The following is a 17,606-nucleotide window of genomic DNA, read 5'->3' as shown; positions in this document are numbered from 1 at the left end:
GAGAGCTTGGTCGGTTACTGCCTTTTGAAGTGTTGCCATAGATGGTAGTGTCGTCAGCATAAATGTCTATGAATGATCTTAGGATGTGATTTGAAAAAAGACAAAAAATTTGGATCATTGATGTAGATCAGGAAGAGTTGGGCCCAGGATTAATCAGCATTAATACTGTGAGCTTCTGATTTCTGCCTATCAACCACTACTCTTATGAACCTATCAGAGAGAAATAATTTAATAATTGAAAAGACATTTCCTGCTATATTGTAGCTGGAAATGTCTTTTCAATTATTAGCTGCAAAGTTTTTGGCAATACTGACCAGACTTAACGTTGCTTAATTTTGGTGATCTGACAGAGATCGGTGTGTCAATGTGATTATGCCGTGAAACTTGCTGGAACATAATAAAAATATTTTGTCATGTTTGCACAAACTTACTGAAAAGCTAACAACACCAAATTCTATACATATTTCCTTTCGATCTTTAAATAACAAACTAACATTTCTCAAACCTTTGATCCGTGCATTTAAAGTTCAGTTCCCCGTTTTTGTTTTTACCTTTCTCTGAACGTTCCATATACATTGCAAACAAGTGATTACTGTCCTTACGAAATTAAGTCAATTGCATAGACTTTTTTATTAAGTAAAAACTATAAATACATCTTGAGTATTTTTCATGTTATATCAATGATGTGTGTGTATGAATGAAAACAAATGTTTCTCGGCTAAAAATGAGAAATTTTCTTCACTCAAAAATTAAAGAAACTATAGTCATATGGAAAATCTCAGCATGTATGATTTCAATATTTCGGATATTCCTCCGTCTTTTATCAAGAATTTTTTTTTTTTAAATAAAAATGGAAAATTTTTAAAACTAAAATCCACACTTGCCTTTTTTTTTATATCATGACATTTTTTGTTTTAATTTTTCCAGAGGCTTTTTACGAAATTATCTAAGAGAATTTTTCTTTATTTATAGTCTTCAATGTATATGATTCTAGTTTCTCTAACGTGCGTATTTTATGTTTTTATTTACAAATTTGTCTATAGTCAAATAAAAGATGAGGTCTTTCACATCTGTAAAAAATGTATAGTTTAAAAATAAAATGTGTGTTAAAAATACTGAAGTTTGATTTCAGTCAGGATATGTACATTGTGAATATGTATTTTTTAACCCATGTCTTTAGATGTGTTTCCATTGATGAAGATGAACTTATGATAACATAAACAAATAGAATGTATTTCTAATCACATTACAGTTCCATTTGCAAGGTTGCATAAGCAGACATCCCTAAATTTGCTTCAAAAACAAAGTCATCAGATTTTGTAAATCATTGAACAACTGTCAAGTTTTTGGTTTTGATTGAAATATATTTGACCATACTTTTTAATTTGCATTAAAAAAAAAAAAAAAAAAAAAGTTTTAAAATACTTTAAAACAAAACAATTAGCAGATGTGTAGCAAAATAACTTTTATTGCTTTTGGTAATAGTTACTTGATGATTATTTGTTTTTGACAACATTTTTCTTTTTTTTTCTTGTTATTGACAATTGCCAAAAATGGAACAAAATATTCCTGGGTAATTTAAAATGGATACTCTGTTTTATGCCTTTTATTGTTATTTTTTATTTATTTATTCATTTTTTTTTGTTTACTTGCCTCCTCATAAGGGCAGTTAGACACAAGGTCGGTTTTTAATGTGGGGAGAACTAGCTCCCCCAAAAGGGCTCTCTGGATAGTAACAAAAATAAAAAATGTCAGTTATAAAGGATTTCTCCTCCATTAACTGAGACCAACAAATGTCATGCCGCATCAGAACAGATACTAGACTTTGTTCTTGGCCTAAAGACAAATCAATTTGATGACGATTTTTTTTATTATAAAATTATTTTTTTTTTTTTTTTTGTAATTTAAAAAGTTGAGAAGGTTTTTCTTTTTCTGCAAATGTAATGGTTATCATCAGCAGCAGCAGTTTCATTATCATTGGCAACAACAAAAGCAAATTTGGTTTTAAAAATAAAGTATATGTAATTATTAATAGAAAAAGTTTGGTCTATATATATATAAAGAGTATTTAACCTAAGTTTTGATATAATTATAGTTGAAATAAATAGATAAATATTTTGCATTTATTTATTTATTTATTTATTTATTTATTTAGAAACCGAGGGGGGGGGGCAAAAATAGTTGTTAAAATCATAAATTTATGAATATTTATATTTCTCATTTAAAAGATTAGAATAGGTTGAGGGCATTTTTCTTTCTTATGACAACTGTAATGATTGCTATAACCATCTGTGGTGATGACAGCAAATTTGGTTTCAAGTATAAAGTATGCATTTAAAACAGAAAAATTTTGATATTGCATTCAATGTGAAGTTTTTTTTTAATAAATTATTCCGAAGTAATCAAAGTTGTTTTTTATAAGGCACAAGTGAATGGGATTTGTAAGTTGCCATATGATTATTCATATTATTATTACAAACAAAATTATTGTTTATATATAAGAAAATTGTAGATCAAGATCATCTAGATGCATTTTTGTCGGTGTTCTGTAGTGTAGTTATTTGAAAGTATGTTAATTTAATTAAATAAGCCTAAGGTATTTTGATAAAAAGATAGTTTAAAGGCAAGTATTTTGCATTTATTCCTTTAAGATAGACATGGATAAGATTTAAGATGTTAACAAATTAGTTGAGATAAATATTTAAAATTTTAATTTAGCAACAAAAATCATCCAAATGTCCTTAAAAAAGCAAATTCTTGGAAGTTTTCTAAGTAATCATTTCTAGTTGGTAAACTTTATTTAAAAAAATTTTTTTTTTTCAGATAAGACTGCAATTATGGGACACGGCTGGTCAAGAACGATTCAGAAGTTTAATTCCCAGCTATATTAGAGACTCATCAGTTGCTGTGGTTGTATATGATATCACAAGTAAGTGGCTTCCTTTGAAATATTTCCCTCTAAACCTAAAGTCTGTTGTTTTTTTTTTATCAAGTGCTTTACTGAAAACTAGCAAGGCTACTTGGTGTTGCCCGATGATCATTGATAACAAAATCGAAGATTAAAAAAAAAAAAAGTCTGAATTTTTAAAAACTTTTTCTTCTCTACGCATTACTTTCATGTTACTTTTGAACATGCGTTTGTCAATCTATAGCAACTGGTTCAATATAATAAAAAGCAATAAAAAAAACTCTTGTTTTAATATCAGTTTTTGAACAACTACCAGTAGGAACGAAAGTAATTTTTTTATTTTCTGCTATAAATGCACTAATTTGGTTTCTAGTGATCTCAAATGAATAAATATTATAGTAATTTTTTTTTTATATAACCAGCTTAGCTATACAAAATCTTATGACATAAAATGTGTAAGTGTATCTTTGGTAGTTTCTGAGTTTTGGTCGCACAAAGACAGAAATACAACTTTATATAATAGATAAAACATACCAGATTTGTTTGAACATGTTTTTTTTTTCCTACATGTTCGAACAGATTAAAATGTCTAAATTGACTGCAAAACAAGTACGTTTTTTTTTTTTTTTTTTTTTTTTAATACAAATTCGAGGCTTTACTCTATAGATACAAGATCAGGTTGTCTGAAGATATCAGCTTTAAATGCACCAAACATTAATGTCATTGCTTTTTACCTTGCAAAACTCAATCATGTTCTGCAAACCAATTTTTCTCTACAAACCAACCAAACCAGATACCATGAATAAATATTTGAAGACATAACTTGAAACATAAAACTTTTACCAAAATGATCAGATATAGCATTAAATAACCTGAAAAGCATGAATATTGACTACTAGTAGGAACGAAACAAACAAGACTTTACTAGAGTAGAAAATATATAAAATTTAATATTGTTGAAATATCCACCAAAATGTGGTGGCCATCTTTGTTTTGCTAAGTTATGTATAAAACTTTTTAGATATTATAATAATCTGGAGAATATTGCCTGGTATGTGACTATGTAAAATTTGTAAAAACTAAGAAAAATGTCGAACTGATACATTTGAAATTAGGTTTTGTAGACAATGCATGATGAGGCAAACATCATGGGGTAGATGCAGAAAAGGCACTGCGTGTGCGCAACTAATTAAAAAATGGGGTCCGTACTCATTTGCATAAACATGTAAGCATAGGCTGCAGGGGCATAAAACACAGTGAATTTTTGAGTGTAGAGTTTTGGTTTGGAGTTTTGTTCAGGCAGATCCCCACATGTCGTTTGTTTCCGTGTCAACTGCCGTTCTAGAAGAAGTAGAAGACCATGGAACAGAAAAAATCCAGCATGGGTTTAAATGTGTCAAAAATGAAGATAATTTAAATAAAAAAAGAAGCTTAAAATTTTATCAAGGTTTGTAAAGTTACCTGCTTAATCACTTTTATACTGTTTTCAAGTGTTTATATGACAGAAATAGTGAATTTTCACTATGTACTTCCATTGTTATGCTTAGCTTGCATTTTTATGGTCATAATAGTTTTAAAGTTCTACAGTGAAATCAAGGTTCATGCTGTAGACAATGCTACAACAATGGTATCGAAATATTTTTCTTTGGAATTATTGAGATGAACCTTGATGATTTAAATTATATGGACTTGTTTTTATCACAACGTTTCGGCTGATCTAAATTCTAACGTTTTTCATTTACATCTTTTTCAACTTGAGCTTTTTTTTTTTTTTACAGGTGGGAAGGGGGACTCAAACGCCACTCTAAGACTAAGATTACTGAATCTTTGTCTAACTTGAGAATCTATATGGAATTTTGAACTGAATCCTTGATTTCATCCATTGGTATCCATATGTACCCGTGGCATAAATAATAAGTCTTTATTAACAATTAGTTCTGAATGGCAGTCTTCTAGAAATTGAAGATTCAATCCTTACTACAGGCAATGATGACTTAGAATAACATAAAAATTAGCACTTATACTTCGTAATGGCTGGTGGAACGAGAACGATCTACCTCTGTTGGAAATTCTGTATAGGTTCTCAAGTTAAAAAAGATGCACCTGAAGGTTGGAAGTTAATTGTTATGAAAATAACCAAGATGAGAATAGTAGTCTGAATAATACAAAACATAGACATATTTGCGTACCATTTAAAGCTAAATGAATTTAATGACTCATTAAGGAGTTTTCAAGTTGTTGTTCAAAATCTCACTAACAAAGAAAGCTGATATTTCAGCCAGTAATGGTCCATGCAATCGTATGTATTCTGTTTCCAATTGGTTTTCCGACACATAGACCTACCTTTAAAAATTGCCAGGTATCTCCTCTTAATTTAATATTAACAACAAAATAGGAGTGGGGGTTCAGGAATGGCTAAAATATTTAAAAATGCTTGTTTTTAGCCTACTTGGAGAAAATACCTGAATACTTTTCTGATGTATGTGCCAAAAAAGGATTCAAGCAACAAGATAAAACATAAAATATTGATTATATTTCCAGTTTCATTTATATGCCGGAAACTGTACCAAAATATTTTTCAATATGGAAACTATTCAGTAATCATGGAAAAAATACTTTGGATTTTAATAAAATTAAATTTTCATTATTTAATAATAGGAAGATTGAACAAAAATATGGAAATATTTAATGATTTAAATTCAGAATAGGCAATGATAAATCTTGGAAATTTATGTTTCTATTTTAGTATAGAATATTTTCAAATGAAAAAAAAAATTGTCCATTTCTGTTTGAAAGTCTTTGTGTTGAGCCCTATACAAATATATTTTTTAAAGAAAAATGAAGATGGAGTTTCAACAAATATTACAAATTTATTTCTATTTTGCGATATGTAAACTTACATGAATATCATATGTTTACAAACACCTTACATTTAAACAATATTTCAATAAACTGATAATATAAAAATAAGTTAAACATTAGACTCCCTTATATATAATATGTTAACTTGATGAAAATTTCCTGTAGTTTTTTTAATCCATGAGCAGTTTTATTGGGAGGTGAGAGGGGGGATCATCTATCTAAAATATAGAAAAGCATATTTTGTCGTTATGTAAATAAAAACTTAGAATTTTTCATGGATTATTTTTTTACCATTAAAATCTTTCTGAATTTTCCACTGAATCTCTTTTCTTTTTCTAGATGCTAATTCTTTTCAACAAACTTCCAAATGGATCGATGATGTACGAACAGAAAGAGGTAGTGATGTGATAATTATGCTTGTAGGAAACAAAACAGACCTTTCAGAAAAGAGGTGAGATCACTTTTTGTTTGTTTGTTTGTTTTCTTTGTTTTTGTTTTTTTGTTTTTTTTTTCTTTAATTTCATTTTAACATCAATTAGTTCATCTAGGAAAAGTAAAAAAAATTATAAGACAGTATAGGTTTTTTGGTTACAAGTTTACATTTGATAGAATTCGAAGGTGGGCTCTGTCTACCGTGCTAGAAAGCTACTTATGCCTGAAATTATCCTGTACCTCTATAAGGCCACCATTCACCCATGTATGGAGTACTGTTGTCACAATTGGGCTGGTGCATTTGTACTAGTCTACGATCACTCCTGGACAGGATTCAAAAGAGTCGCCAACCTGATAGGTCCTGAACTGTCATCTAAGCTTCAGCCTCTGTCCCATCGACGAAATGTTGCATCCCTCTGCCTGCTCTACAAGTATTTTAATGGTGAATCCTCTGACGAACTTCAAGCATTTGTGCCCCCTCGATGTAAATACTCCTGACAAACCCAACAAGCAGCTTACTCCCACCCCTACACAGTAGGTTTCTTCCTCCGAACTGCTAGACTTTGGAACTCCCTTCCGGGGTTCTGTTTTCCCAACTGTACTGACATGTAGAAGTTCAAGTGTAATGTGAACAGACATCTTGCTGCTCATCTCCCTTCATAATATTCCTGCAGCTTATGTCCCCCGATAGTAACCCCTTACTTCAAAGTGGCACTGTGCCTTGTTTGGGGTGAAAATTGAATTTAAAAAAAAAAAAAAACCTTCACCACCATTGCCTCTATTACTTAAGAATAAAATATATTGAATGCTTTTTTTTTTTTTTTAATTCTTTATAGGCAAGTAACAACGGAAGAAGGTGAACGAAAAGCTAAAGAATTAAGTGTGATGTTTATTGAAACTAGTGCAAAAGCAGGATACAATGTTAAACAGGTAGGTTCTTGTCCTGACTTTTACTTTTATTTTTGTGTGCAGACATTTAAAAAAAAATTTTTTTTTTTTTTCAAATGATTGTAGGTGTATTTTGGTAATTGATTTCCATAATTTGATGTTGGTTGATTTAAAAGTTTTGACTTGATAAATTCTTAATGGACACAACTTTTAGTGCTATTATTTCTGGGATTCTTATTTTTCTGAATTGGATTTCTTCACAATTCTGAAGAGCAAATAATAGATAATGCGATTGTAAGCTTAATTTATTTGAACTTATTCCTTAAAATGATTTTAGTCATTTTCTTGGCCTTATCTTTACTATTATGTAAAAGGAACTTTGTGAGTTTCTTCCCTATAGACTCTGCAATATCTGGCCCGATTTTGATGAAATTTCACATAAATGTACTTTATGTATCTGGCAGTATTCTTAAATAGGTTTTGTATCAGAATATTCGATAAGTATCAATAATTGAAAAAATCCGATGAAAGAAGGAACAGGCGATTTCAACCAAAGTTAACACCTTATACAGCGTAACATCACAAGTGCATTTGAGAAATTTTATTACCATACAAGTAGAAAGGCCCGACATATAAAATCAGCAGTAAATTATTTATTTTTATTTAAATATTAACGGACTATTATCCTCATCTTCTAGTTGTTGTTGTTTCATGATGTTTCAGCCAATTATTCCTCTGGCCTTTGTCAGATGGTTTGGGGCCTATGGCGCAGTGGATAGAGATGTGGAATATCTATGGTTCCAGGTGAGCTTTGTCTGAAGATAACGGTTTCAATCCCACCCAAAGCCAGCCAGTTGGCCAAACAACTATGGAAAGCAGTAATTGCTGTAGATGCAGTTGGGAGATTCGACATTCCTATCCCATTGTGGTTAACCACCTGATGAAGACCAGATGAATAATTGGCCGAAACATTGTGAAACAACTAGGATATGAGGATAATAGTCCGCAAATAATTTTTTAAAAATTATACAAATTACTCATCTCAAAAAGAATTCCAAATTAATTTAATAATACAACAGTAAGTTCTTTGATATAATGGCCACTTTCGAAATTAATGTTTCCATTTAGAGCACAAATAAACCATGGCACTTGACTTTTGCATTTTAAACTTTAATTCAAGCTGTTATAGAAAGAAATAATTTTATAAAATCAACAGTAGGTTATCGACAGTGCAATGTACTGTGGACTAAATCGCTGCAAAGAAGCATGTGACACTTCCTCCTAGTACACCGCAGTTGAGTTCCCAACTAGAGTAGGCAATTGATTTCATTGAAAAATGGTCAATTTCACCTATTTCGATGACAATAAAAATATGGGCATGTGAAACATTCATCGATCATAATTCAATTCCAGGCAATGTCAGGTCTAGTTTATCTATAAACTTTTCATTAAACAAAATTTGATAGACTTTACAATTCTGAAACTTAGTCTCTATTTATCATATAAAAGTCACTTTGTGTATGTGCGAGTTCCTTCTTTATAGGTTCCGAAACGGCTGAGCTTATCTTTTTCAAATTTCACACAAAGCTAATATATATGTCTGGCAGTGTTCTTAGATATGTTTTGTACAGAAATTCATCCGATAAGTATTGAAAATCGAAAAAATTCGATCCTAAAAATAGTTTTTTTGTTTTGTTTATATAGATTAAAAAAAAAGAATTTTTACAAGGGAATTTATATATGTTACACCGGCAAGGAAGATAATAAAATCTTAGCAAATGACTTTTTCTAAAAAAAAAACAAAAAAACAGATTTATTACAATTTGGAGATATAGCTTAATAGTAGAGCATTCGACTACAGATCGAATGATCTGTTCAAGCTCAGGTGTATCTCACCATTTTATTTTAATTTTATTCTTGAGTTCAATTTACAATAACAGAAGAGGTACCATTTAAAATCGCCGAAAATCATTTCTTTGTCTGCATGCTTTAAAACTAAACATTAATCAGAAGTGACTTTTCCAGGGCATTTATCATCAAGCCCAAATATCAGCTGACATGATATTGTAAACAAACACAGATGGAATTTGATGAATGACATTATTTTTTATTTTATATTTTTTGTGTAGTTCACCAGGCAAGGTCCTTGTGATACATGATACTCAATACAGAATTGATTCTATAAAAACACATAGACAATCTGTATAAATTAAAATATCATGTTTTGTCGTATCGTACGACTGGGCAATGCTGAGCGTCCAGCTAGTTGAGTATAAGTTGCTTAAATATTAATTTCTAACATTTGTTTTATTCACATCCATACAGTAACTTTTTAAGATAACTTGCAGTGCTGATTCATATAAATGACAAGAAAATAAAAATACATTAAAAAAAAACAAAACAAAAAAAAACAGCAATTATTTAAAAAGGTGCTACCAGATCAGGTTGTCTTGAGGTGTCAGTTTCCTGACCTATAATACACCAAACATTGATGTTATAGTTTTTGTTTTTTCCTTTCCCTGTGCAAAACTCAATCATGTTCTTCAAAGTCAAAAACAATTTTCCTCTGCAAAACAAACAAAACAGCATGTAAATATGAAGAACATAAAGTATAAAAACGTTTTCCAAAATGACTGGATTTGCCGTTAAATAGTGGGGCAGATTGCTGAAACAATCTTTCACTTGGTGCTTGTATCGCTATAATTTCCCAAACTCTTTATCTGTGCCTAAACCTAAATGTAGATTCCATGAACAAAGCTTCTTTCTTAGAACTGCACACCTGTGAAACTCTCTTCTGTTTGCCTGCATTCTAGCTGACTACAGTCTTCGAGCCCAACGTAAACAAGTTCTTGATGAACCGTCTCCCTAAGTAATCCAATTTACAAAATTTCCACTACTTATGATTACTATGTTATAATCACATTGACTAATGTATACCCATTAACCCTTATCCTCGAGTGGACTCCAGGCCTTGCTAAGTGGTCATTCCCATGTAAAAAAAATAAATAAATAAAAGTGAAAGATTTTTATGGAATATTGAGATAACCTGCTCCACTATAAATAACCAGAAAAAGGTTTATATGCCTTAAGACAACCAAACTTTTATTTAAAATTTGAATTGGTTTCTTTATGAAAAAAATATCAAGAACATGAATTGGTTTATTCTCCTAAAATATAAAGCTCGTTATACATTTTGTATATAAACTAAAAACTGTTTATAATTTGATTTTATTTGTTTATGGATCATTTTCATAAACGATTGTAGTAAGAATATTCATTTGGAAGTATTTATACAAAGAAAACTAGCTTGCTTTTCTATACTTTATGTAGCAGATTACTCAAGATTAATTTTGTTTGTCTTGCCTTGAAGCACTGGATTTGTTATTCTAGCTCCTCTCAATGAATTCATCGCATCTTGCACCAAAGCTGACCAAGCTCGATGATCTATCACCAACGCGGACACCATCAACAGCTGATTATGGTTTCAATAGTGAACACCGTAGATTGTCTGACCTAGAATCAGTTCAGTATATTACTTAACCATTCTGAAACCTGTTTTAAGCTGGATGCCTCATTGCTTCTTCCATCCCTGAAGAGGAACCGGATCAATGGCTTCTCTGATGAAATCGCCTCATTGACAGCAGAGGGTGTAACCAGCCCAGCAAAGACATCTCATGAGAAGAGTCCATTGGAGGGAGGTGATGTGGCACTGCATTCAGACTACTGCATTCATCAGGAAGTGTTGCCAGGGCACACAAAAGATGCAACGCAGACAGAAATGATCAAAAACTTCTAGTCTGTAAAGATCAGTCGCTCTCGTCAGCCAGGACTCCCAGCCGTAGAGGAGAATGACGTGAGCAAGTGCTTAATAAACTTTATTGCTGGCTTGATTTCTTATCTAGACCACAAATGGGAAGTAAGGCAGCAGAAGACAAAGCAGGTGCTAGCAATGTGGCTATTAATATCTGCATCCCTTTGTCCAGTTGCAGCAATGACTGAACCTATGTACTTGAAGCAATTCACCTCTTCAAGAACTTCTCTATCTAAGATGATTGGCTGCTTTTTACTTTTAATTTCAAGATTAATTTGTTTAATGGTTTTGGACTGCTAATTTTATTTTTCTTATTACACGAAAATCTGAGTGAATCGGATCACAAGAAGTTAATATAGAGACTTTTATACCTAATTATATTCTGTAGAGATTTTTTAATCAATATACTTGTTAGGTAATAAGTTTTTTTTAATAATTATATAATACTAATCTAATAAATCATAAATTATAAGTTCATTTTTTTTGTTGAAATGGACATAATAATTGGTACAAAAAACTTTGCATTTTTAATCACTTTATAATTTTACTTCTAATTGTGTAGACTTTATTTTATGATTTTAAAATTATAGTTTCTCAGACTGTGGACTTGTAAGAAATTATCTTTTTCGAAATAAATGTTTTCAGTTTACTAGGAATTGCCTACACTCAACAAATGACAAATGCAAAAATGATGATTTTTACAATAAAATGAGATTCATTCGTCCTTTTCTTCCTTCGCTGATTTTTCTTTTCTTTTTTTTTCATACAACTATTTCTAAACTATTGTCATTCATTGATTGAATGCTTGAGCTGTCATCCATTTTGTCAATATATCTTGCAACCAATTCCTTTGTGCCAATCCAAATAGCAAGTGGTGCTATTGCATTCACATGACAAAAGCAGATATTGACCGGCTGCCGTTCATGTAAAAATAAATTAACCTTGTATTTCATAGGAATAAATTTCATTTGAGAGTTTTAGTTAGAGAAAGTTTAACTTACATCAGCATATTTTTTGTGTACTGAAATTATTCATGTCATTAATCTTGTGTATATTTTTTATTGCAAACTAAATTGCTGGAGATCTAATGCTAGCTTTACTAAATACTGAATCATGGTGTCATAATACAAGTTAAACATTTTATCAGCTCGTTTTCATAAAATCTTTTTCACTAAAAAACATATATTATAGAAAATATTTGCATTGTTTTTATTTTCTGAAGTACTCTTGAAGAACTTGATGAGACAGTATATTGTGAAAAGTAATCTGCGCGAAGTGCTTTCGTGTAGACGTTTAAATATTTATTGCAATAAAATCACAATTGAATTGCGTTGTGTGAAACGTCGGCTTTATTGAGCGGGAAGACTTGTGGAAAATCAAGAAATATCGAGAGGCATGTTGTAGTATGCTTAAATCATTGTGTGTAATTTATAAGGAGTTGTTTAAAGGATATGACATTGTAAAAAATAAAAACAATGGATGCAAGACAAAGTAAAGAGTAAATAACTATTGAAAGATTTCAATAATTTTCACTCATAAATCATTTATTTACTGGCATAATCTGTCAAATCAGGATGGTATCTTTGGAATTTGTAAGGTATACTTCATCTTCAGAAAGGAAAAAAAATATGTACAACAACTCTGTGGTGGTGTATTTATGCCAGAAAACAAATTAAAGGATGCATATTCATTATTTTCCAAATAATACTCTACCTATGAACTCCTAAGGTTTTGGAGATAGACCTCTTAACCATATATGGTCTGAAATTATATTTCTTATAGCCTTGTGGTGATTTAACACATTCATTGAATCGACACTGCCTTGTTTCTAATGATGCTTGCAACTTATATGCCATTGTCCATATTCTGCTGTATCATGTGAATTATTTCTTTCATAAAACATTTATGCATGGATTTTTTTTTTTTTTTCCAGCTGTTCCGTCGAGTGGCTGCAGCATTACCTGGCATGGAACAAGAAACTAAAAAACCAGGAGAAAGTATCCTTTTATCGAATCATTTTATAATCGTGCTGGTATTAATGCCAACGTTTCTGGCATTGGTAAAAGGAATTAATAATTTTCTTTACACTTTTACTAATTTAATTTTTTTTCATCAACTTCAGCCATTATCTTCTATTGTGGTTTTTCTCTTCATTTTCAAGAAAACCTGTCACTTCTTGGGCACTAAAATCTAAACTCATCTGTTACCCTTGGAACTACCATAATTTTTTTTTTAATTACTTTTCTATGAATTCCATCATTCTCACGAATAGCTAAAATACGATGGCAATGGGATTTAAACAAAATGACTTCCTATAGAGATAATTCTTTTTTTTATTTTTTTATTTCCTTTTTTTTTTCCCCTCTTTTATCCCCCCCCCTTTTTTCGCCATTGTCTCGCTCTAATATTCATCTAGTTTTGTTAATTTGGCTGCAAACCTTGTTATATGCGAATGATATGAAAACTAACTTTTATTTAATGTTCATTTTCAATGAAAATGTTTCAACCTTTTCTTTGCATGCTTTTTATTGTCATTTTCCTCTTCCTTATTTGTTATGCATGGCTTGTTTTTTTGTTTTTTGTATCCTTTATTCGTTCAAACATGTCTTTATTTAATCGTATTTATAATCTAAACAAGATTAATAATTCAACTGCAAATAATATAAAACTAAAGTATTCATATGTTGCCCGATTCTTCTGCAGATGAGTGCATATGTGGGTGGGAGGGTGAGACTGGGCTAAGATTTATCAACACTATGAAACTAGCAAGCCAGTTTAATTCTTACTCATGTGGATTAACTTAAACACTTATAACTGTTGGGACATGAAGCAATCCACCTTAGCTATGCTTAAAATCACAGCTTCTATGGATTGTTTACAATCAACCATTTCATGATTGAAATAATTATCCAAAAGAATTGATCTACTGTAAAACAGACAAACCAGACCAAATTATTCTGGATGATTTTAATTAAAGATATACTAATTATTGCTTTAGCTATATTTCTTTATAAGTAATATCAGGATAAAGTTTGTTTATTGAAATTCTAGATTATATTAGCATTACAAGTGTATGCTGTATTTTTGTGGACATTGGCAATATTACATATCTGATGTGCTTCAACAAGTCATTTATTTGTTGCTCAATTTTTAAAAGAATTGCATTGATGAAAAGAAAATAGAATAAGTATTCCAATGATAATTTATTTTTCTTTTATGTATTCAATATTTTTATGCTCCAAATTAAAAATGAAAAAACTGTAAAAAATGATGGCAGTAAAAAGGGAAACCGTGTTTTTTTTTTTTTTTTTTTTTTTTCTCAATATTTACATTTCATACATTACGTTTGGATACATATACATGCAGTTAAATTTGATTGGATATGGCTGAAATTTTACAGGCTATATAAACAAAGAAGTCCATGTCTACTGGTGGTTGATTTTTATCTTTATGACCACAGGAAGCAAAGTTACGACCGAGCAAAGTTGACAAAGAATATTTCAAAATTGATAAGATAAATTAGTATATATCATGTTTTCATATAGATAAGTTTCAGAATTATTTTAATGTATAATATGTAAATATTTGATAATTATTGTGCGAAAAATTTCTTTAAAATGTTATCCTTTCTAGAAATTCAAATCCACTTAAAGAGAAACGGCTTGCTTTTCGCTAACCATTGCTGTCAGCGTATTAACGAGTTTATATTCGCTTAAAAATAGAAAACTGTTTTTTCTGCCTTCAAAACGAAAGCAGAAAAAAGTTTATTTTTTATTCTGAGTTTGTCAATTTAAAAAGATTATCAAGTTTTTCAAATTTGATTTCCAAACAATACTATTGTGTTTAACGCTTAATATACTAAAAGCGTTTTAAAACACAAAAAAATGTACTAAGTACATGCGTTTGTGTTTTAGTGGTAAAAAAACAAACAAATATATAACAAATAAAAGGTACTTGTGCACTTATGTTACCATGCTGAAATAATGTTATTATTTAGAAACCCATTCTTAACATGGGGAAGGAAGTGTGTTTTGTTCACTATTCTGCGATTTCACCTGACAATTGAATAAAATATATCATGAAACTTGAATTTATTTTTAACTCATTGTCGAGACCATTTTTTCGAATCTGTAAAACAACCCCGTTTTTTTTTTTTTTGTTTTTTTTTAACTGAAGATATCTAAATAATGATATTTAGGCGGTTCGATAAAGAATTTCATTATGATGCATTTTGTAAATTTTTACCTCGTTTCTACCTTAACATTTTTCTTTAAAATGACTACCTTTTAAGGTTTTCAGGTATACTGAAAACGAATATCGCATTTAAATTTTCTGCAGATAAATAGTTTTCCGGATATTAAGCAATGTCATTTCTTATGTTTTTTGCTGGTGGCCATCTTGGTACATGCGTTTTTGCATTTTTTCTCGGGGTTAGGTTTGTACACTCACACATACCAATATGGCCACCAGCGATAACATAAGAAATGACATTGCTTAATATCCAGAAAACTACTTATTTGCAGAAAAATAAAATGTTTTTTCAGCATACCCTAAAACATATAAAAGTAATCATTTTAAATGTTAAGGTGAAAACAAGGTAAAAAATTACCGTTTTATTTCTTTGTTTACATAGTTGAATTTTCAGTAAAACAACAGAATAGAAATGGCAAAAATTACCATCAACTGGTGAATATATAGTAGTTGCTTATCAGGATTTCTGGTATCCTTGTACTGTGAAAGCTACATCAAGGATTCATCTAGAGTAAGATTTATGGTTGCATCTCAGAAAATAGGGGTATATTTTGGACCAGATAGAGAGGATTTACAAAATTGAAAATTGGACTGGTCCCAAAATGCATAAGTTCTGGTTAACTATGGGAATTTCTATCTTTTACAGAAATCCAAAATCTATATGAAAAATTTTCTTCGATTTATTTCTGAGATTAATTCATATCTACTCAATTTTTTTTTTTTTTGAGGGAGTAGTAAATACCGGCCATGAATGCTCTTTAGGCATTCAATGGCTACACCCAGATTAAGATCTCCTTTGGTAAAGAGGTAGGAAAATGCCTGCTCTCAATAAAGCTATATTTAAATACCACTATAATACTTAGTTTTGTTCATGAATAGACACCCACTGTATAATACCATGTGCCAGTTTAAAAAAAAAATTGAAATTTATACATCTAAATTTATAATTCATAGCTTATGCTAAAGAGATACATCAAATTTGACTGCATAATCAGAAAGAGCACATAGTTTTACATGAGAGTACCAAGTTTCATGAGAATAGCTTGTAAAATATATGGTGGCAAAATTACTGAATTTCTTGAAATGTTAAGGTCCGTAATTTAGCCCACTTTTTCTAAAGAAAAATGTCCATGGAAAAGCCTAAATTTTGGCACTTAAAATTCTCAAACTTTTGAACTACTGATGTGATGGTATTTACACAATTCAAACGGTTTTAAGCATCTTTTCTATAGCTCTTTTCATGCAAGTTGATGAAATAAAAATTGTCTAAAAAGAAAAAAATCAATTTGTAATGCTAATTATATAGACTGACAATTTTATTCATTTATTCGTTATCTTTTAAAGATAGACATTTGAGATTAGACATTTCTTTTTAAATTGAATGAATTTTACTAGTGATATGAAAAGTATTAACTTTTTTTTTACATTTTTTGTTTTACTTATTACACATAATTATCTAAGATAATTATTTTTCAGATTTTACTAAATTGAAATATTAAAAAAATAAAATTCTATGTGATATTAAGTCAGAAAATCCTTTCTATAACATTTGAGGCTAACATTTCACATTTTCAATTTTTATAGAACAGTAATGATGATCAGGTGTATACATTCTAATATAAGTGGATTGTTTTTTCTTCTAAAATTTAATTTTTATTTTAATATTCATCATTAAAGTTGATTCAATTTCAAAGATGTGATAATGGTAATTTATCAGCCATTGATAAACTGACTTCCTTTTTTATTTTTAATCTTAGCTGTTAAGTGTTTTCATTTTTAAAAAAAAAACAACAAAAACTGCACTTTTGGTTGTTTTTCCTAATTGTATGAGATGGTGTTTTATTCTCATTAGTCCCAACAAACGTTTTTTTTTTTCCAGACAAATTATAGTAAAATTACTTTATTACATTGTGAAATGGTCATGTGAAATGACCTCTTAATTTGTTCAAAAGAAATGTTGGTTAATGTTTCTAGAAATGTTGTATAGGACAAGCAAGTTATCTTCAGATCCTGTTAGATCTATACATTACAAAGGAATAGGAGACTTATGCGAACAATAAAATTCTAAATGTATAATTAGAGAATGAGAGATTGAGACCATCAAAAGCAGAAGTGACCACAAGTAGTGTTGATTTGCCCCCTTCCTCAAATTGGCCACACTAAAATCTCTAATAACTATGTATTGAAGGGTAAAAAGACTGCAATATAGGATGTTAAGTAAAGCACATATTGCTGATTTGTTAGGACTTTTATTAAACTCAAAGATGTTACCAAGTAAACAATTTGAGAAAATTCTTTAACAAAATCTAACCTTCTAAAATAAACTGTCTCAAAGAATTGAAACTCTATTGAAAAAAAAAAATGAATATCACACACACATCTATATGTAATTTTTTGTTGATTTTTAAACGATAATATGCATCTTTAACCATGAACATCTTTTTCCTTAGAAAT

The 17,606-nt window shown here is 30.0% G+C and overlaps 1 protein-coding gene across 3 annotated transcripts in view; it reads left to right on the top strand.

Moving 5' to 3' along the window:
* LOC145288070 (ras-related protein Rab6) overlaps positions 1 to 17,606 on the top strand; it is a 309,805-nt gene that overhangs the window by 229,572 nt on the left and 62,627 nt on the right. For all 3 annotated transcript variants that reach the window (XM_080136126.1, XM_080136125.1, XM_080136128.1), the window contains exons 4-7: positions 2,824 to 2,929; positions 6,110 to 6,221; positions 7,039 to 7,132; positions 12,835 to 12,898. In XM_080136126.1, the coding sequence (XP_079992252.1) occupies positions 2,824 to 2,929; positions 6,110 to 6,221; positions 7,039 to 7,132; positions 12,835 to 12,898 (376 nt within the window). The remainder of the gene's footprint in view (positions 1 to 2,823; positions 2,930 to 6,109; positions 6,222 to 7,038; positions 7,133 to 12,834; positions 12,899 to 17,606) is intronic.

Source organism: Euprymna scolopes, chromosome 11, assembly GCF_053919585.1.
Source record: "Euprymna scolopes isolate OS-2025 chromosome 11, ASM5391958v1, whole genome shotgun sequence".
NCBI classification, from domain to species: domain Eukaryota; kingdom Metazoa; phylum Mollusca; class Cephalopoda; order Sepiida; family Sepiolidae; genus Euprymna; species Euprymna scolopes.
Note: the sequence above shows the minus strand (reverse complement) of the source record. Positions and strands in the feature narration are given on the sequence as shown.